Source organism: Dryobates pubescens, chromosome 13 (genome assembly GCF_014839835.1).
Source record: "Dryobates pubescens isolate bDryPub1 chromosome 13, bDryPub1.pri, whole genome shotgun sequence".
Classification (NCBI taxonomy): domain Eukaryota; kingdom Metazoa; phylum Chordata; class Aves; order Piciformes; family Picidae; genus Dryobates; species Dryobates pubescens.
The window spans coordinates 11,829,272-11,849,027 of NC_071624.1; the positions used below are offsets into that span (position 1 = coordinate 11,829,272).

Below are 19,756 nucleotides of genomic sequence, written 5' to 3' on the forward strand. Positions count from 1 at the left end.
GGGCTTGTCTGGGCACAGGGCAGACCTTGACAAATTGGGTGAAGATAGGTCTACCTGGTATCCAATGGGTCTGGCTCCCACCCCTCCCTGTCCTGTGACCACAGCATGCAACTCCTTTCTCTGCATTAGTGGCACCACGTTGCCTGTCCCCAGCTAGAGATGGTCTTGAGTGGGGGCACACAAGCTTCAGCTGACCCTCTTGTAGGTGCACAAAGCTCTGCTGCAGAGCTGGTATCAGGTTAGATGTGGTCTTGGGGTAGGGGCTTAAAGGGGATGTATTTTTAAGAAAGAGGAACACTGGCCTGTCCTGTTCCTAAAACTGGCAATGTCTGTTGGTGGGTGGGGGTCAGGGTAATGCTGAGTCCCAGGGGGGTGCTGGTGGCTGTGGGTGGCAGGTCATGGATGGGTACAGGTCGGGGAGATGCTGGATCGCGGGGGGTGTTGATCTCGCCTGAGTGCAGGATGGGTAGATGCTGTGTCCCACGTGGGTGCGGGTCAGGGTGATGCTGGGTCTAGGGTGGGTCGGGTAGATGCTGGGGCTCGGGTGCGTGCAGGTCTCGCGTGGCTGCCAGTTGCGGCGGCGCTCCACGTGCTGCCGCACGGGCAGTACCGGAGCGTTGGGCGTGGTCGTCGCGCGCGCAGGGAGCGTTTCCCGCATAGCCCTGCCCCTCCGCACGTGACAGCGGCGGTCGGGGCGCGGCGCCGGCGTCACGTGCCGCGGGCCGGTTGCCCGCAGCGGCCTCAGGCGCGGCGCCCCGCCCCCCGCGCGCCCCTCCCCCGCGGCGGCTCGGCCCGGCCCCGCCCCTGCGCGCGGCGCGGCTCCGGAAATGGTCGTGCTGCGCTGCGCTGCGGCTGCGTCGGGCCGCGCGCGCTGAAGGAGACTGAAGGTAACGGGCGGGGGCGGGGCGGGCGCGCGCCGCGGGGGGGCGGGTGGAAGGGTGGGGTGGGGGTGGGGGGTACCGGTACCGGGCCGCGGGCTGCCTCATGTCCCCCCCATTTTCCAGACTTCGCGCCGCCGGGTTCCGCCGCACCGCCGCCACCACCACGTGGGCGCCGCCCCGCCGCCGGCACCCTCCCTTGCCCTGCCTCAGTTCCGCTCCCTGTCGGGCCCGGCCCGGCTCCGCTGCCTCGGTGGTCCCGCGAGGCGCCAGTCGGCTCCGTGCCCCCACGTGCCGGCCGGTGTGCGCTCCGCCGCCGCCGCGCACGTGCTCGTGCCTCCGCGCCCGCCTAGGCCCGCCGCTGCCGCACGTGGTGTGTGCCCCGTCGCCCCCGCCCCACTCGTCCGTGCCGGTGCCGGTGGGGCCGCGGGCCATGGCGGCGGCCGGCAGTGACACGTGTCCTTGGCAGAGGCCGCCGCGGGGGGGGGGGGGAGGGGGGGACAGCGTGTGTGTGTGTGCGCTGTTTAGGGGGGGACTGGGGCCGCCGGATGCCGCCGCGGCCTCTCCCCCCGCGGCCTTCCCCACCCGCCGTCAAGATGGTGCTGGCGCCTTGGGCCTGCACGCCAGTCCCAGGACGGAGCCGCCAGCGCCAGCCGGCTGGGCCGCCGCCTCGGCCTGGGGGCGAGGCCAGGCTCGGGCCTGGCTGGACCAGTTCCTCCTGGGCCGGCGCCGCGGCCTGGCCTGGCGTGGCCCCGCCGCCGTGGACCCCCCCCGTCTTGTACCCTTTCAGCCCCTCAGAGTCCTGTTCGGACTGAGTCCGGCCGTTCCGTGTCCCACCAGAACCTAGCCTTCGGCAGGGTCCCCCCCGCCTCGGCTGCGGGCCCAGTGCAGGCCGTGGGCCTGGCCTTTCCCGACGCGGGGGAGGCAGCGGCCGCGGAGGCTCCTCCTATTGCAAAACCCTGCGGCGGCGATCCCCTCTTCCCCCAGGACGGGACTGCACCCGGGGCACCGCTGGGCCGGCCGGGGAGCGGCCAGCGCGGGACTCGGTCTGGGCTCCCCCCGCCCCGGGCTGATCTTTCTTTCCCCTTCCCTTCTCTTTCCAAGTCAGTCGGATGAACGGTCTCTGCAGGCCCGCTCAGCCGGCCCAGATTTTTCCCGCGGGGGGGTGAGTATTCTTTTCACCTCCGGTTTTACTGGTAGTGGGTGCATCTCTGGGTGTCCCGATACCCTGTGTGACACCCTTCCCCCTCCTCTCTTTTGGGGAGATTGGTGCTAAGGCCGAGCTAAGATGGCCCAGGCTGCCCTGTCCCAGGGCTGTGCAGAGTGAGCGTACCAGGTAGCCCCTACCAGCCTGCCTGTACTGGATCCTCGGTTCCCTGGTGAGTAGAGGGCTGGGGGGAGCACCGAGGGGATGCAGCCCAGTCTTTGCCATCTCCTGAAAGCCCAGCAGGACCCATCTCCACTGAGGTTGTGGCTGGGGGATCCCTATGTTGGAGTAGCACTCCCCTCATGCCAGGGTACAACCCTGAGGTGGGGAGACTGATCAGGGCATCTGGGCCCCCCCGGGGATGCCAGTGGGGGCCCGTGTCCGTGGGACATGCCTGGCAGTGCCCTGAAGCAGGGCTGACGCGGCCAGGCGTCAGGTTACAGGAGGCACTGCAGATTCTCCCTATAGCGCTTGTGCCGACCGGTGGGCTCGCCAGGTGCCATGGGGTGCAGGGAACCCCTGGCAGGCTGCAAGGTTGGGGCGGCACCACCTGTTCTTTCTCCCCCAGTGGCCTTTGCACTGGGGCGGGGAGAGCAACGCTGGCTGCCAAGTCACTCCTAGGACAGCCAGGAAGGTGCCCAGGCTGCCTTGGGTGGTGACAGTGTTGAGGGGCTTCAGCGTCTTCCTGGCAGGAGCGTTGGCAGCGTCAGGGGCGGGGGGGGGACATGCCGGAGTTGTTCCCTGCCATCCTTGGTAGGCGTTTGTGGTGTGTGCTGGGAACCCGGCATCACTGGCAGGAACAGGTTTGGCCGGCCAGGGGAAGCGCTTAGTAGGTCAGCTGGGGTGGAGACCGGGCACAAGTGACGCTGGGGTGCTGCCGGCTCACCCTGCCCCCTGGAGTTAGTGGTGGCCTGTGTGCTGGCAGCAGGTCACAGGCACTGGTGCCTGCTTGTTTGGGGTGCCTAGCTGGGTTTTGTGATGTCGCCTCAAGGGGGTTTGGTCCTGTTGGTGTGTGCAGCTGGGTTTAGAGCACAATGGGGGACTTTGCTCTGCAGGACGTGGGAACTTGCTCAGGATCCATGTCCTAGTGGTGCCCACCCTCTCCCTGTGCCCCAGTGGGGCAGGAGTGGTTGCCTTGGGGATCTGTGCTCGGGTGTGATGAAGTCTCTGGGGCATGGCTGGTGTCTGGCTTTATGCTAAAGGGCTGAAGATCCCCTGGTTTTGAGGTTTACATAGATAGGAGATAGATGCCCAGGGTGGTACCCACCTCCAGCTTATGCCTGCTGTCCCTGTTCCCACAGATAGCGAGGGGATCCTTATGCACAACCCCATGAAATGAACAAAGCTCCACAGCCCACAGGAGGAGCCCCAACAGCCCCACACCCTGCCCCTTCTCCCGGACTGCCGCAGGTAACTGGCCTCTTCGGGTTGTGGGGGGGGTGGGCACCCAGTTTGCATCCCTGGTTCACTCCAGGGGCAGTGGTACCATCTCCTTCCCTCCGTACCTCCCTCCAGCCGACGTTCCCACCCGGTCAGACGGCACCTGTGGTTTTTAACCCGGCACCGACCTCACAAATGAATACGCCTTCTCAGCCACGCCAGGTAAGGGCTTTGTTCCCTTTTGGAGGGGGTTATGGGGTGGATCCAGCAGCTTTCTGTCTCCTGGCTGAGCAGCCTCCGATGCTGTGGTGCCTAGGAGTGCAAGGAGCCCTGTGGTGCCCCTTGGGGCTGGCATGAGTCTGTGAGGGGGAGCACAGCCACGATCCAGACCAAGACTACTGTCCAGGGACCTCCCGCCTCTGGGGTGGGGGTGCAGATGCCTCCAGCCAGGGATGCCCACCGAGTGACTGCTTTTCTCTCCTTCCTCCCCTGCCCCAAACCTCCTTCTCTCAGTTTCCAGCAGGGCCTCGGGCTATTCACCAGCAGGTACTAACCCACTTCCCCAATCCTGCATGCCAAGCATCCTGCTCCGACACTGCACAGGAACACCCACCTTGGGCATGAAGGGGCTGGGGAGCACATGGGAACCCCAGGGCTGGGGGATGGGCTAGCCTGAGGAAAGTAGGGGACACCCACTCAACTTTTTGGGGGAGTTTCCCTGCAGTGTCTTCCCCAATTTTCTCCTTGCATGGAGCCTGCAGCATGTGGCTGTGCCTGTGCTAACCCCAGCTGGGGCTGCTGCTTCTGTCTGTGCCCCTCCTTGTTCTTCTCTTCCTCACTAATTAGAGGGGATTTCCCAAGGTCTTGTGGTGCTGTGCAAGGCTCTAGACCTCCATCAACCCTCTTGTGTGGAGGAGTTACTGGGGACAGATCCAGTGACATTCTTAGCTGTGCCAGCTGGCAGCCCCTCAAACCCCTTCCCCGCCCCTTGGAGGTCCTTACAGGAGACCCTGGCAGGTGTGGGAGCTCCGGCGAAGGGCTCCCCAGCCTTCTCTCTGCTCCTGTGCCATCTACCCTGCACCCAAGCCCTGTCCCAGTGCGGGTAACTCCTGTCTCTCTTTCCCCTTTTCCCTCCGTACATGTGCGCTTGCTAACAGGGAGGATTCAGGTCTCTTCAGGTAAAGCTTTCTCCTTGCTCTGGGGTGTGTGCGTGGACCCTTTCTTGCCCGCTCGCTGCTGGGCTTTGAGCTGCCGCTCCCAGGGATGCGCCTCCCCAGTGGAAAAGCTGGGTTGGGATGAAGGACGTGGGCCAAGGTGGAATAGCTGACTCCAGCCGGCTGGCTGTCCGGTTGCAGTGTGGCCGGGCACGACGGGACTACAGGTCCCAGCATTCCGTGCGAGCTCCGGGAACCGGCACGGAGCACGCTGGGACCTGCTGCCGCTGAGTTGCGTGTGGTGGTGGCCGGCTCCTGGCACTGGAGCTGGCGGCCCCCATCAGGCTGGGAGGAGCCCACACCAGGCATGAGCTGGGTCGGGTGGACCCAGGTGGTCCCCAAGGTGTGTGGACACAGGATAGTGCTGGAGGGGGGGCGGGGAGCTGAGTGTCCTCCCGGTGGTGGGTGGGATGTCCTTCCCTCTTCTTCCCGTGGAGCTATTCCTTGTGCCTAGGCTGACTTTTTGGGTGTTGTGCACAGCTAGGCTGGTCCTCCTGGTGTGAGCAGGACAGGGGTGTCCCACCCTGGGTGTGTTGGTGCTGGGTCAGCGTGCCGGCGCTCTGCCTGACGCTGTGCCCCATCTCTCCCCAAGCATTTCTACCAGAACAGGGCGCAGCCTCCCGCCAGCGCGTCCCGTGTGCCGAGTACCACAACGGCCCGCCCCGGCCCCCCTGCCCATGTGTATCCGGCTGCTTCCCAGGTGATGATGATACCCTCCCAGATATCCTACACACCTTCTCAAGGAGCCTATTACATTCCTGGACAGGTGAGGGCCGTGCCCTGGACGCTACATGGGGACTGGGGTGGTCACTGGTGAGGGCGTTGTTGGCTCGGTTTGTAGCCCAGGTCTCTCTTAGGAGGGCAGAAGGAGTTTCCCAGGCTCTCTGGGCACCCAGTGATTAGAACTGGGTGTTGCTTGGCTCTGTGAAGAAACAGCAGGCAGTGCTGGTCACCCTCCCTGGCAGGCCCCTGAGACACCTGGTGCATTTTGCTCCCTGCCCTGGTGCCCAGCTGGTTCACAGGCAGCTCTGGGGGTATGTCAGTGATCTGGGGGGTCCATCCGTGCCCCGCAGCATCAGTAACTGACCTTTCTTCTTCTCCCCCATTGCAGGGTCGCTCCACATACGTCGTCCCAACCCAGCAGTACCCGGTCCAGCCTGGTGCCCCTAGTTTTTACCCTGGAGCCAGCCCCACAGAATTTGGGACTTACGGTACAGACTGGGGGGTTGCTTTGCTCTCCAGTGCTCTTCAGCCCCAGCACTCCCCTGTTTTTCTGCTCTCTTGGTTTTCCTGCTGCCCCCTCTGGTGTCAGGAGCTGAGCACAGACCCCTCTGTCAGCTTGTTGGTCTGTGTCTGTGACTCCATTACAGGCTGTTCTGGGGTGCAGGGGATGTTGCCTGTCTCCCAGCAGCACTGAAGGCTGTGCATTTTGTCCCACTGGTGCAGCCACCCCCACTCTTTTCCAAATTTGGGCCATTTAATGTTTAACTCTCCTGGCCAACGGTCAGGGCAGACTTTATCCCCTATTCCCTGTCTCACTGTCAAGGTGGTGAGCAGTTTTGTGCTTGCTGATCACTCTTCAGCGCTCTGCTCCCCAAGGAGCTGAGCTGGGGGCATTGGGATGCTCTGTGGCTGCCCTCTCCTGGCGCTGGGGAGCTATGGTATGGGCAGCCCCCTGTTCTTCCCTCCAGTTGTATTTGGTTACCCAAGCTGTGACTATATTTAGACTTAGTTGCTCCTGGGAGGCCTGGCAGACACAGAAATGTGAGCTGAGGCCTCTGGTCCAGCCCCAGCATTTCAGCAAAGTGTAGTCAGGGTAGAGATGGGCCTTTTCTGAGCCAGGTACGTGCCTGTTTTCCCTCCCTCTTGTTTTGGTGCCCACCTGGCCCCTTGGAGGAACGAGGTGGCCCCTGACAGAGACTGTCTCTGGTGCTTGGGTCAAGGCAAGCTGCTTCTTTGTGCCCAGTGTTGGGGCATCCTCAGGATGTCTCTGCAGGGTCCTGGGATGAGTTTGCTCCCAACCTCTGCTTTGGGACGGCAGCTGTTTCCAGAGGAACTGGCAGCGGTGTGCCCCTTGCCCACAAGACTGTGGGTGGCCTGGCAGGTCATGTCCCAGGCTGGCCTTCCTGGTGCACAAGGCTGGGTAGCTCAGGCTCTCCCTCCATTTCCTTGTGCCTAGCCCATCTTGAGATAAGGTCTGTATGGTGACCCTGTCTGCTCTGGGCAGACAGAGGATTCTCTGGCTCACAGAGCACCTGGGACAAGTTCAGGGCTCAGTTCAGCCAGGAAGGCATTGGAGCCAGAAGGGCCTGGGGCTCAGCTGTGCCTGTCCAGTCCCCTACATGCCCTCGTTGTACTGCTCTAGAGGTAATGCTTGGGGATGCCCTGGGAGGAGTTGGGGTCTGTGCCAGCACTGGATGGGATCCAGCTCTGCCTCTGGCCCCTGCACAGCTCCCTCCTCTGGACTGGGTTTGCCAGGGGCTCAGGAAGCTGGAACCCCTCGACCTGGGTGTGAATGGAGGGTGTGGACAGGGCTGGCTGGTGCCGCCCTGAGGCTGGTGCTGTCTGTGGGGAGATAAGGACACCAACTGGAAGGCAGCTGCCCGTGGAGCATGGACGCCCATATTGGGCATGGCAGAATGTCCAAGCAAGGCCATCAGTGGTGTGGAGCCGGTGGGCATGGCGGGCGCCTGCAGGGCTGTGACTGGGCGTGGGGGTGGCGCGGGGACGCTCTGCTTCATGGGGAAGGAATTCGGTCAGGCCAGTCAGGCGAGTTGGGAAGATCTGGGCCGGATGCGATGGGGGATCGCTGCAGAGCAGCACGGGCTCCCCGGGCTCCTGAATCAGGGGGACCCCAGAACGAGCTCAGAGGACCTGAGCTGAGCAGTCTGACGCTCTCTCCTCTCCTCCAGCGGGTGCTTATTACCCAGCACAGGGGGTGCAGCAGTTTCCAGCGGGGGTCCCCACTGCTCAGGTCATTGTGAGCCAGCAGCCGCCGATACCCCCCAAACGAGAACGCAAGACGGTAAGGAGTCAAATGCCTTCAGCTGTGTGTGGGGGATCGTGTGCAGGAGGGGATGGTGCCAGCCCTGAGTGCCCGTGGTGTGTGGGATGGGCTGTGCTACAGCAGGAAAGAAGGGTGGCATGCAGCCATGCTACCCCCTGGCCCGGGGGCTTGGCAGGGGGGCTGGGGTGTGTGGTGGGTGCCGCGACCTTGGCTGTCCCAGCGAGCAGCATTGTGCTGAGTCACGGCGTCGGGGTGGGGGGGGAGGAGAGGGCTGTGTGTGTGTGCCGCGCCTGGCTGCCAACTGCTGTCTGCTCCCGGAGATGCCGCTGCTTGGAGGCCTTGCGTGGGGCCTATTTATAGTGGGGAGCCAGGCAGCTGCTGTCATGGCCCCAAACTAGGGGGTGGGAGGTGCTGACATTTCCTCACAGAGGGGCCTTGGTACCCTGTGTCTTCTGTTTGCTGCTCTGGGAGCAGGTCATGCTTAAGGGTGGGGAGAGCAAGACCCTGGGCTGCACTGTCCCCTGCCACTGGGATCCCAGATCCACATGCACCCCTCACTCGCTTCTCAGCAGGGTACAGGGGTAGTGAGGCTGTGGGTGTATGGGCTGTGCCTTTTGTGAGATGGAGCTCACTCTGACTTTGTCATGCTAAGGCTGTTCCTCTGTGCTATGCCTGAGGCAGGAGGGTGGTCACTGCTGCCTTGTGCCACTGTGGTTGTTATGCTTTGAGATCTCCTGACTCCCAGAGATGAATGCTGGCCTGGAGACATGCCCCTGGCTCTAACTGCCTGGCATGATGGCTTGCAAGACTCTCCCTGCCCCACACTGTCCCTTCGTGGTGAGCATTAGGACGGGTAGTTGTCTGTGGGATGCTGTGCCCTGTGGGAGGGAGGTGGCACCTGGTGATCCTCCTCTGTATACCCAGAGCAGGCACAGTGATGAATGAGCTTCTTGTCTCTGTCCTTGGAGAAAGGGGTGTCCTAGGGGTGTTTGGCCTAGGGAAGGAGAGTGTCCTGTGTGCTGTGTTCCCCACCCTGCTGATAACTTTCCCCTCTGTGCCCTGACCTTTGGACAGATCCGGATACGAGACCCCAACCAAGGAGGCAAAGACATCACTGAAGAAATCATGTCCGGAGCAAGGACCTCATCTACCCCCACCCCTCCACAGGTAAGGGGACCTTCCGCCTCCCTGGCTGGGGCAGTGGGATGTGCAGAGGGCCCTGTTGATCGCTCTCTTTGCCCCCACTAGGCTGGAAGCGGTTTAGAGCCCCAGGCCAATGGAGAGACCCCCCATGTAGCTGTTATTGTCCGACCCGGTAAGTGCCTGCACTGGGGGGCGAGTGTGCCAGCTGGCATGGTTAATGCCGGGGTCTCTGTGTTGACATTGCAGGGTATGAGATGCCAGTACTGCTGTTCCTTGGTTTTCCTGGGCTTTGTGGGATCAGATGCATTCTCTATGTACCTGGGGACTGTTGTCCCCATGTTGGGCCCAGAAGAATTCATGGGGGCTTTCTGCTCGCTCCAGCTGTCCCCTGGGCACTGGAGAACCCCCATTGTCCCTCCACCCATTTGTGATGTGGGTTGGCACTTCTCCTACAGACAGAGGGATCTGGGGGAGGATGCATGGTGAGCAGGGGATTGGAGAGCTGCCTATTAATGCTGCCTACCTTGCAGATGACCGCCCGAAACCCGCGCTGGTGGTGAGCAAGCCTGTCTCCCTGGAGCCCAGCAAGTCGGCATCCCCGTCACCTCCCCCTCCCCTCATCCCCGAGGTGGAGCCTGTGGTGCTTTCAGAAGTGACAGTGATGGCAGTGGAGCCCCCCGTGGATGTGGACACTAAAGTGGAGCTGGGCGAGGCGCCGCCCGACCCGCACAAGACGTTTAGCGCCATCACTACAGTGCCAGGGCCTGTGGAGTTGCCCCTTGTACCCACGCCTGTCATGGACACGGTGGCTGTGGAGGAGGAGGAAGTTGCCATTTCCATTCCAGAGCCTGCCCCACAGGCACCAGTGCTCCCTGAGGTGCCTCTGGTGCCCATTGTCCCCTCCATGCCAGCCGTGTCCCCGGTGCCGGCCGTGCCGTCGCCCCCACCTGTTGTACCACAGGCCCCCGAAGCGCCCGCCAAACCCTCCTCCCCCAGCCCACCGCCACCCCGGGAAGAGCCCTGCCCCGAGCCTCCCGCCGAGCCCGCCACCGAGGCCAACGGGCTTTTAGAAGAGGCACCTGAGCCGGTCCCTGAGGTGCCCGTGTGCCAGCCGGTGTCCACACCGGTGCCTGTGCCCACCCTGGACTCTCCCATTGCCCAGCCTGAAGAGCTGTCCCTGCCCAATGGAGTGGAGGGCACCAGGAAAGCAGAGCCGAGTGAGGAGCAGCCTGAGTCGGATGTCACCCCCATCTCAGAGCCTGAGGAACCAGCCCAGCCTGGCACCCCTGCCTCCCCACCAGCAGAGGAGGAGGAGGAAGAGGAGGAGAGTGAAGGCCCCTGTGAGGCCCAGGAGCGGAGCTCAAGCCCGACCCCTGCCCCTTCACAGACCTCGGAGGCGACCGCGCAAGGTTGGGGCTGGGGGGGTGTGGGGCAGCAGGGTGCCCCAGGGTGGGTGTTGGATGATGCAGAAAGGGTCACCCAGGTGTGGTACTTGGCATAGATTACAGGGAGAGTATTGGAGAAGGGGTGGGGTTAGATGAGCCAGGAGACATGGGTGTGGGGTGCTGGATTGCTGGGGCCATGGTTACTGTGGTTGGGGACATGGAGGGAGGTACCCGCAGGATGCATCTGTATGCAGGACCATAGGGCATATGTGCAGTTTGTGGGGTGCTCTGGAGGAAGTATGTTTCATGTGGTGCCTTCTGTGGGGGTGTAGGGCAGGTGTATTTCAGTTGTAGGTGAGGGCTGTCCCCAGCTGTCTGGAGGCACTGGGAGGTGCAGCAGGTGAAGGGATGGCAGGGGCAATGCAGAGCTTTAGCGGTATGGGGCATTTGGTGTAGTGGAGTGTCCTGAAGATGTGCTGAAGAGATGATATATTGGGTTTTGCTGTTTGCTTTTCTTTTTGAAGCATCCTGCACGGGAGGGTGAGGGTTAGGTAGGGGTGCTGGACGGAGGATAAGGGAGGGGAGTACATAGGATATGTTTGTACTGAGTATCCTGTGCAGGGATACAGAGGGGTATAGGAGGTTACCCTGGGGACAGATCTACTTCTGGGAAGCACCTCTGTATGGGGTGGTGTATAGGGGTGACAGGGGATCATGTATGGAGGCAGAGATGTGTTTGGGGGTGTTCCTATAAGGGTTGCCCTGCAGAGAGATGCTGGTGTCTGTGGGGATCCTGTTGAAGAGGATGGGGAGCACTATACTAGGGAAGAGGTGTGAGCACTTTGGAGAGGCACAGGGTAATCTGGGATGCAGTGACTAGATGGGGAGAGGTATGTCTGTGTGGGGTGTATTCTGGGGTGCATGCCTGGCGGGGCAGGGGTAGCTTGGTAGGCTGTGTGTATGATCTGCAGGGCTGCAGATGCCTGGGTGGGTACACAGTGTGTTTGGGGACAGGCTGTGCTGGCACGGCACATCCCTGTGGCTTCTTGTGGCCCCATCCTGAAGCTTGTGTGCTGTTACTGGGGTATTGCTGGTGGCCCCTGAGCTGATGCTGCAGTACACTGGGAGCTGGGAGGGTTCCTTCATTTCATATCTCTGCCTCTCCTCCCAGTCGCCGTGTCAGTGCCAAAGAAGAAACGAAGGATGAAGGAGCTGAACAAGAAGGAGGCAGTAGGCGATTTGCTGGATGCCTTTAAAGAGGTGAGTGTCCCAGGGGTGTCTAGGGGTCACCCTGTGTCCCGTCTCCTCCTGTGATGCGTTCTGCTTTATGACGTTGTGTCTGGGCCACTGATGCTCCATGATGGTAATGAGGATCTGAGGAAATGGGTGGACGCCTGGCTCTGAGGTGGAGGGGGCAGGACCTGGCTCGAGGGGTGACTGCTGTCCTTGTCCTTCCTGATGCAGTCTCAGATCAGCGACAGTGCCTCAGAGGTGGAGAACAAGCCCCCAGCATCCGCCCCTGCCTGTGAAGTGGAGGATGCAGCCCCTGCCCGTCCGCAGGAGGAGTCAGAGGAGACGTGGGAGGAGAAGGAGGACAAGCTGGCTCCGGAGAAGGGCAAGACTGCTGACCAGAAGTACCGTTACAAGGAAGGTTAGCCATGCCTTGGCCCAGGTTTCTACTGGGAGCCACACTGCCTCCAGACCTGGTGGTAGGAAGGGTGGAGGTGGCATGGTCCAGCTGTCCTAAACCTCACGCTGCCCTCCTCTTTTGTCCCTAAGTCTGGCATGGGATGGGGGACAGAGGCCTCAGGGGCAAGGGTCTTGGCAGGAGGCAGAGTGACATTGGGCTTTCTGTCTAAGCAAGCAGAATCGTGGTTGTGGTGCACCAAGCTGGAAAAAGCACTGTGATTGTTTACATTCCACCTTACTAGTCCCTGGGTGGGTCCAGACCTGCTATAGCTTGGGTTGCAGGCTGTGGGACAGGCCACATCAGGATCTCTCTCTTGCCCTCCACTTCAGAACAATGGAAGCCACTGAACCCTGAGGAGAAGAAACGATACGATCGGGAGTTTCTGCTCGGCTTCCAGTTCATCTTTGCAAGCATGCAGAAACCTGAGGGGCTGCCCCAGATCACAGATGTGGTGTTGGACAAGGTCGGTGCGGCCCTGGAAATTGGGGGAGCGTGGGTGGTACCCAGGTGGGAGTCTGGCTCCTCTGTGCCATATCAAGGCAGGGCAGGAATTCATCTGCTGGTGCTCAGGGTTCTGTTGCAGCTTCTGCAATGAGCCTTGAGTTGGGGGGTTGGTGTGTGGGAGCACCTCTGGGCCTTCTTTCCAGTTCCTTGTCCCGGCACTGAGGCTGGGGGATGGATCCGTCCCGCTCCTCTGCCCCCGGGCATCCTCAGCCCTGTGTACCTTTGCAGGCCAACAAGACCCCACTGCGGGCGCTAGACCCCATCCGCCTCAGTGGCATGAACTGCAGTCCTGACTTCACCCCTTCCTTTGCCAACCTTGGCCGGCCTGTCATGGGCAACCGGGGCCTGGTGAGTATCTGCTTACTCCACCCATGCTGTACCCCTCCGCCTCTGTGATGATCAAGCTTTTGAGCCACTGTGTCTGGGCCACTGATAATCTGTGATGGAGCTGAGGATCTGAGAAGGCAGTTGGAAACACTCTGGGAGCTGGCCTGGCTGGTCACAGAGCAAGGAGCTGAGTCTTTTTTCTCACCATGTCAGCCTTCAGGGTTGGGTCCCCGCCGCTCCCAGCAGAGCCAGAGGAAGGAACCCCGTAAAATCATTGCTGCTGTGTCCCTCAATGAGGATGTCAAGCTAAACAAGGCTGAGAAGGCCTGGAAACCCAGCAGCAAGCGTGCCTCCGAGGAGGAGGATCCTGAGAACATTAAGACACAGGTTAGAGCCAGGACAGGTGGGTGTTGGGAGGGCAGGGGAGTATGTCCTCAGCTCCTGCTGACTCTGCTGTCCTCTCAGGAACTGCTCCGCCGTGTCCGCAGCATCCTCAACAAGCTGACACCCCAGATGTTCCAGCAGTTGATGAAGCAGGTGATGGAGTTGTCCATCGACACGGAGGAGCGGCTCAAGGGTGTCATCGACCTCGTCTTCGAGAAGGCCATCTCGGAGCCAAACTTCTCTGTTGCCTATGCTAACATGTGCCGTTGCCTTATGGGGGTGAGCAGGACTTGGGGAAGTCTCCTGCAGAGGTGGCAGGAATTTAGGTGGGGGGCCTTGACTGAGCTCAGCAGGGTGCAGGTCCTTCTGTACAGGGTGTGGAAAACTGGGCTGTGTGGACTGGAGATCCAAGTCCAGAGCAGGGCATCTCAAGGGTGTAGGGTGGTGTTTTCCTGGTTTGAGGAGTGCCTGGAGCTTAGCTGACCAGATTTTGGGAGATACATGACTCACACTTCTTGCTTGGGTTGTACCTCACCCTGCAGCTCAAAGTGCCCACCACAGACAAGCCCACAGTGACTGTGAACTTCCGCAAACTGCTGCTCAACCGCTGCCAGAAGGAGTTTGAGAAGGACAAGGACGATGATGAGATCTTTGAGAAGCGGCAAAAGGAGATGGACGATGCCAGTGCTGTAAGTTGGGGTGGGAGGCTGTTGCTGAGGGCTGGTGCAGGTGTCCTTGGAGCAGCTTTAGGCTCTGAGCTGCCCTGCTGTGCCCCTCACCCCCTCCATAGCCCGAGGAGAAGGCGCGCATGAAGGATGAGCTGGAGGAGGCGCGGGACAAGGCCCGCCGGCGATCCCTGGGCAACATCAAGTTTATTGGAGAACTCTTCAAACTGAAGATGCTGACAGAAGCCATCATGCATGACTGTGTGGTGAAGCTGCTCAAAAACCATGATGAGGAGTCTCTTGAGTGCCTTTGCCGCCTGCTTACCACCATTGGCAAGGACTTGGATTTTGAGAAGGCCAAGGTACTCCTTGCTCTGCTCTGCCTTGCCTTGCTCTGCCCTTGCCTTTGGGAGGGATGTGACTGTGTCTCTGTCCCTCTGTAGCCTAGAATGGACCAGTACTTCAATCAGATGGAGAAGATCATCAAAGAGAAGAAGACATCATCCCGAATCCGTTTCATGCTGCAGGATGTGATTGACCTCAGACGGGTAAGTGCATGCCTGGGGATTGTCCTCTGTCCCATGCAGTTGCTGGCCTGTGTCCTCTGAGTGCTAACAGTCTGTTTATTTCCAGTAAGGTAGAGGTGACTGTAAGATACGGCCAGCCCCAGAGACACCGTGCTAGCTCCCAACCCTTGGCTAGCATGGTAGTGGTAGTGGGCACACAGTAATTGGCAGCTGTTTAATGCAGCAGGGCTCTGGAAACTGAGTCCTTCTGTGCCAAAAGCTGCCACAGCACATGGGGAGACTGGGAGGCAGGAGACTGGCCTGAGGCTTTGAGGGTGGGATGGCTGGGAAAGGCAAATGTGTCTGCCTCGGTTTTCCAGCCAGCTCAGTGCCTTCTTTTCTTCCTTGGCCACTGCAGAATAGTTGGGTACCACGGCGAGGAGACCAGGGCCCCAAAACCATTGACCAGATCCACAAGGAAGCAGAAATGGAGGAACATCGGGAACACATTAAAGTGCAGCAGCTCATGTCAAAGGACAAGAGGAGAGGACCCCCTGGGCCATCCTCCAGCAGTAAGTCCTTGAGCTTGGGAACACCTGAGGCTGCTAGGGGTGGGTTGCTATTGCTGGGCACTGAAGCCAAACTGCACCTTATGTCTCTCCCCATTGTGTTCAGGTGGACGTGGGAGCCTAGTTGCAGATGATGGCTGGAACACAGTGCCCATCAGTAAAGGCAACAGACCCATTGACACCAGCCGGTTAACAAAGATCACCAAGGTGAGGCTGAGGGTGCAGAGTGGGTGGCTGAGCTGGCTGCCTGGCCCAGATTCTACCTTGGTGTAGGGTTCAGTGCTGACTCTTGTTTCTCCACCTGCAGCCTGGATCCATCGACTCCAACAACCAGCTTTTTGCGCCAGGTGGGCGACTGAGCTGGGGCAAAGGTAGCAGTGGAGGATCTGGCACGAAGCCTGCAGATTCAGGTAGGCAGTGTCAGACTGGCTGGGTGCTGTTGGACAGGGTGGGAGCAGGGGATCCTTCCCCTGGTGATTCCTGTACTGGGGAGGTGCTGAACTCTGAGACTCCCCTCTTTTCACGCCCAGCATCTGATTCAGGGCGACCAGCCACGAGCACCTTGAACCGCTTCTCAGCGCTCCAGCAGTCGACGCCAGCCGAGAGCATGGAGTCCCGCCGCGTGGTGCAGAGGTGAGAGGCCATCCCTGCTTTGATGTGTGGGTCTGCAGTTCAGGGAGGAACCCCCTGAAATGGGCAGTGGTTAATCAGTGCATAGGCAAACCTATGGCACCTGGGCTGGAATAATGCCCTGTGGCAAGACTGGTCTTTAGGGCACCTCGTTGTCTGAGTCTGCATTAAAGAAGGTCCCAGGACCAGATGGACATTTGATGAACTGGAGGGAGTTCTGTGGATACTGGAGCACCATGTCCAGTTGGGTTTGCTGAGGAGAAGTGGCTGTGCTTGGCCAGAGTCTGCTGAGCCATGCCAAGCCAGAGAAGGAAAAGTAAAGGGCATGAGCTGGAACAGGGGAGAAACAGGGTTGAGTGTTTTCTTCTGAGGGTGGTCAGGTGCAAGAAGAGATCACTGGAGTGGGATAGCTTTACCTTACAGAGCTCTGCCATCTGTGGTCAGGGAGGGTGGTGATAGGTTCTTGACATTGCATCTGTCTCTTCCCACCCAGGAGCAGCTCCAGCCGTGACAGATCAGAGAAGGCTGGGGACAGAGGAGACCGGGAATCACGTTTAGAGAAGGGCAGTGACCGCTTGGAGCGTCCCGACCGGGGGGAGCGAGCAGACAGGAACAGGTCTGCCCTCACCAAGAGGAGCTTCAGCAGAGAGACAGAGGACAGGAGCCGAGAACGAGAGAAGCAGAGCGGCCCAGAGGCCGTGCGCAAGGCTGCTAGCATGACAGAGGAACGGGACAGGAGCCGAGAGACTGGTGAGCTGGGGAGGAGTGGTGTCCTGGGGGTCTGGCTCTAGGCTGGGGCTCTGCCTCTCCCAGGCAGTGCCTGACCCTTGCTCTCTCTTGCAGTTAAGCAAGAGCCAGCACCTCCTGCAGCATCCTCCAAGCCTGCACTGTCAGAAGAGGAGCTGGAGAAGAAATCCAAGGCGATCATAGAGGAGTACCTGCATATCAATGACATGAAGGTGAGAGGAGGGAGCAGCCAGGCACAGCATCACATGCCTCCTGTAACACATCATCCGCTTCCCTGGGCAGTTGGGCAGGGTCTTGGTGGTGCCTGGATGAAGGAGAGGGGCTGACCATGGGACAGTACTGACCCCCTCTTTTCCCTGCAGGAGGCCCTGCAATGTGTGCAGGAGCTGGGCAGTCCCTCCTTGCTCTACATCTTCGTGCAGAATGGCATTGAGTCCACGCTGGAGAGGAGCACCATCTCCCGCGAGCACATGGGGATCTTGCTGTGCCAGCTGGTGAAGGCAGGCACGCTATCCAAGGAGCAGTACTACAAAGGGTGAGGGTCTGGAGCCACCTGGTCCCTGAGCTGCCTTGACCAGGGCTTGTCACTGAGACCTGCTGAGGTCCCTTGCCAATGAGGGCTTGGGAGCTGCTGGATCCCAATGGTCCTACTCTCCTCTGCAGGCTGCGGGAGATCCTGGAGATTGCAGAAGACATGGAAATTGACATCCCGCACATATGGCTGTACCTGGCTGAGCTCATCACCCCCATTCTGCAAGAGGAAGGCATCCCCATGGAGGAGCTGTTCAGGTTGGGGCTGTACCCCTGTGTGGGGATGCTGTGGGGTCCCAGGGAGGCTCCTGGGGCAGATAGTTCAACCAGTGCTGTTGTGCCCCACAGAGAGATAACAAAGCCTCTGGTCCCCATTGGGAAGGCCACCACGCTGCTGGTTGAGGTGCTGGGCTTGTTGTGCAAGACCATGGTAAGTGCATGGGGCACACATAGCTGCTGCCTGCTGCCTTGGGGAACTGGCAGCTTGTTCAGGACAATACAGGGATTTAACCCCTCTGCCATCATAGGGGGTGGCAGGGGCATCCTTCTCTGTTCTGGTGGATTACTGTGGATTACCTTGATTACTGTGTTCAGTTCTGGGGTCCCAGTGAAAGGGCATGGGACTGCTCAAGCAGCAGCAGAGGATGGCTGTAAAAGATGGTCAGGAGGCTGGAGCATGTTCCCTATGAAAACAGGCTGTGGAAGAGTTGGGGTTTGTTCAGCATGGAGAAGCGAAATTTCTAGGGAGACTTTATAGTAGCTTTCCAATACTTAAGGGGAGTCTAGAAGAAAGATGGGGACAGATTTCTTAGCCAAGGTATTGTTGCAACAGGACACAATGTAATGGTTTTAAACTAAAAGAGAGTAGATTTAGATTAAAGATAAGGAAGAAATTCTTTACTGTGAGGGTGATGAGACACTGGAACAGGTTGCCTAGAGAAGTTGTGAATGCCCACTCCATGGAAATGTTCGAGACCAAGTCGGATGGAGCTGGTGGAAGATGTTGCTGCCCATGGCAGGGGGATTGGAATCAGATGATATTTAAGGTTCCTTCCAGTGCAAAACATTCTGAGATTCTATGATGTCTTGCAATGTCTGGGTCGTGGAGATGGCATGGCCAAGCCACAGTATCTCTGTCTCTGGAGATAGAGGGCATGCAGTGCTGATGCCGTCTGTCTGTCCTGCAGAGCCAGAAGACTGTAGGAAAGCTGTGGCGGGATGGGGGTCTGAGCTGGAAGGAATTCCTGCCCGAAGACCAGGATGTCAACAAATTTGTCACAGAACAGGTGGGAGCCCAGTAGTAGCAAGACAGAACCAAGCTGTGGCAGGGGGACCGTGAGGGGTCTTGCTGCCAGGAGCATGGTGTTCCCCTGTGCTGCTTTTAACATCTCTGCCCACTCCCCCCAGAAATTGGAGTACACAATGGGGGACAGCTCGGACATGCCGAGCCGCAAGGAGCTAACCTCAGAGGAGCTGTGCAAACAAATGGATAAACTGCTGAAGGAGAACCCAAACAACCAAAGAATACATGACTGGATCGAGGTGAGCGTGTGGGCACAGCACCTGTGGGCCCAGGAACTCCTCAGTGCCCTCCCCACCTCACAGCCCCTCAACCTTCCCTCCTCTAGGCCAACCTGAGTGAGCAGCAGGTCTCATCTAACACATTTATCAGGGCCCTGATGACATCTGTGTGCCATTCAGCCATCATCTGTGAGTACCAGGGTGAGGTGGGAAGGGATCCCCTGGCCCACAATGCCTCCCCTCTTATGTCCCATCTCCCACAGTTGAGAACCCCTACCGTGTGGATGCCACAGTCATCCGCAACCAGGCCAAGCTGCTGCAGAAGTACCTGAGGGACGAACAGAAGGAGCTCCAAGCGCTCTATGCCCTGCAGGCATTGGTATTGAAGTTGGACCAGCCTCCCAGTGAGTATTGTGGGATGGGTGGGCTGAAGAAGGGGTGGCAGATGCATCCCCACCTGAGCCAGAGTGGCTGGTGGCTGGGGATTATCAGGGTACCCCTTTGTTCCCCCCTGCCTAGACCTGCTGCGGATGTTCTTTGATGCCCTTTATGATGAGGACGTCATCAAGGAAGAGGCTTTCTACAAGTGGGAGTCCAGCAAGGACCCATCTGAGCAGCAGGGCAAAGGGGTGGCTCTCAAATCAGTGACAGCTTTTTTCACCTGGCTTCGGGAAGCAGAGGATGAGTCGGACAACAACTGAGCAGCTGTGAGGAGGAGGAGGAGGAGGAAGTGGGGAGAGTGAGTGGGGCACCCGGGGGAGCGACTCCATCCTCTCCCACCTCTGGCCCCATCCCCGGACTTGCTGATGCCAGGGCCAAGGGACTTCTGTGCCCCCCAAAGGCCTCTCTCTTTGGTTCTCCTCCACTCCCTCTCTTCTCTGTCCCGGTTCTGTTTGAGAGGCCTGTACTAGTTTGTCACGATGATAATAAACGGATACTGATGGAGGCGGCTGTTGCCGTCCTCCCCTCCCTCCCAGCGCAGGCACACCAGGTCTTCAGGAGTGGGTCAGAGCACCCCCAGACTCATGTCATGGGGAGAGGGGACAGGACGGGGATATTATCTCCCCTCTTTTCCCCCCTCTTCTTCCTCCTCCCCACTTCTTGCTGAAATATAGAGAGATTATATATATATAAACTTATTAAATTTGGTTTGGGGACAGGAGCCTGATTTCTTCCTCTCCCCTGTCCCCTCTCTTCCTCCATCACTGCCTGGACACCCCACCCTCCCCACACCCCTCCCCCACGGTTTTTTATTTTAAATATAAACCTTTTCCCACCCCAGCTCCTGCTCTGACACCTGGGGAGAGGCTGTCAGGGCAAGAGAGGAGGCGGGGGGGGGGGGGGGGGGGGGGGGCAGGGTGAAGGGAGGGGAGAGGGGGCGTGACCCCTTCTCTCTGGGCCAGGCTGTCCCCACCACCAATTCCCTCCCAAAAAGCCCCACTTCCCCCTCCCCCTCCCCCCCCCCCCC

The 19,756-nt window shown here is 59.8% G+C and overlaps 1 protein-coding gene and 2 non-coding genes across 13 annotated transcripts; all 3 read left to right on the top strand.

Annotated features, from left to right (window-relative positions):
* Positions 1 to 791: 791 nt before the first annotated feature.
* EIF4G1 (eukaryotic translation initiation factor 4 gamma 1) lies at positions 792 to 19,623 on the top strand. Of its 11 annotated transcripts, none has more exons than XM_054167016.1 (35): positions 792 to 887; positions 1,983 to 2,043; positions 3,387 to 3,495; positions 3,601 to 3,687; positions 3,979 to 4,011; positions 4,623 to 4,643; positions 5,272 to 5,445; positions 5,791 to 5,890; positions 7,592 to 7,704; positions 8,761 to 8,853; positions 8,935 to 9,001; positions 9,360 to 10,238; positions 11,386 to 11,474; positions 11,679 to 11,865; positions 12,234 to 12,367; positions 12,619 to 12,756; positions 12,949 to 13,122; positions 13,201 to 13,398; positions 13,662 to 13,808; positions 13,910 to 14,146; positions 14,228 to 14,332; positions 14,709 to 14,862; positions 14,966 to 15,066; positions 15,167 to 15,269; positions 15,390 to 15,492; positions 15,983 to 16,239; positions 16,333 to 16,448; positions 16,599 to 16,771; positions 16,900 to 17,025; positions 17,116 to 17,197; positions 17,955 to 18,053; positions 18,175 to 18,309; positions 18,396 to 18,477; positions 18,552 to 18,692; positions 18,808 to 19,623. In XM_054167016.1, exons 3-35 carry the CDS (start codon positions 3,421 to 3,423, stop codon positions 18,987 to 18,989), a joined length of 4,905 nt encoding a protein of 1,634 aa, XP_054022991.1. In that variant the 5' UTR covers positions 792 to 887; positions 1,983 to 2,043; positions 3,387 to 3,420; the 3' UTR covers positions 18,990 to 19,623. The 11 variants fall into 11 exon arrangements, with proteins under 11 accessions (XP_054022991.1, XP_054022992.1, XP_054022994.1 ...); XM_054167017.1 differs by having other exon boundaries at positions 819 to 887; positions 1,987 to 2,043; XM_054167019.1 differs by having other exon boundaries at positions 821 to 887; positions 15,402 to 15,492.
* Positions 11,520 to 11,596, top strand: LOC128897725 (small nucleolar RNA SNORD66). The gene has a single exon (XR_008462544.1). It is a non-coding gene; the product is annotated as a small nucleolar RNA SNORD66 (small nucleolar RNA).
* On the top strand, positions 12,796 to 12,872 carry LOC128897724 (small nucleolar RNA SNORD66). Its single transcript, XR_008462543.1, has one exon. It is a non-coding gene; the product is annotated as a small nucleolar RNA SNORD66 (small nucleolar RNA).
* Positions 19,624 to 19,756: the final 133 nt, after the last annotated feature.

Excerpts from the sequence above, each read along its gene's own strand:
- EIF4G1 (XM_054167016.1), top strand. The coding sequence starts at position 3,421 with ATGAACAAAGCTCCACAGCCCACAGGAGGAGCCCCAACAGCCCCACAC. Across the intron at positions 5,446-5,790 it reads CCTATTACATTCCTGGACAG|GGTCGCTCCACATACGTCGT; the intron begins GTGAGGGCCGTG and ends CCCCCATTGCAG. Across the intron at positions 16,772-16,899 it reads AAGGAGCAGTACTACAAAGG|GCTGCGGGAGATCCTGGAGA; the intron begins GTGAGGGTCTGG and ends TCTCCTCTGCAG.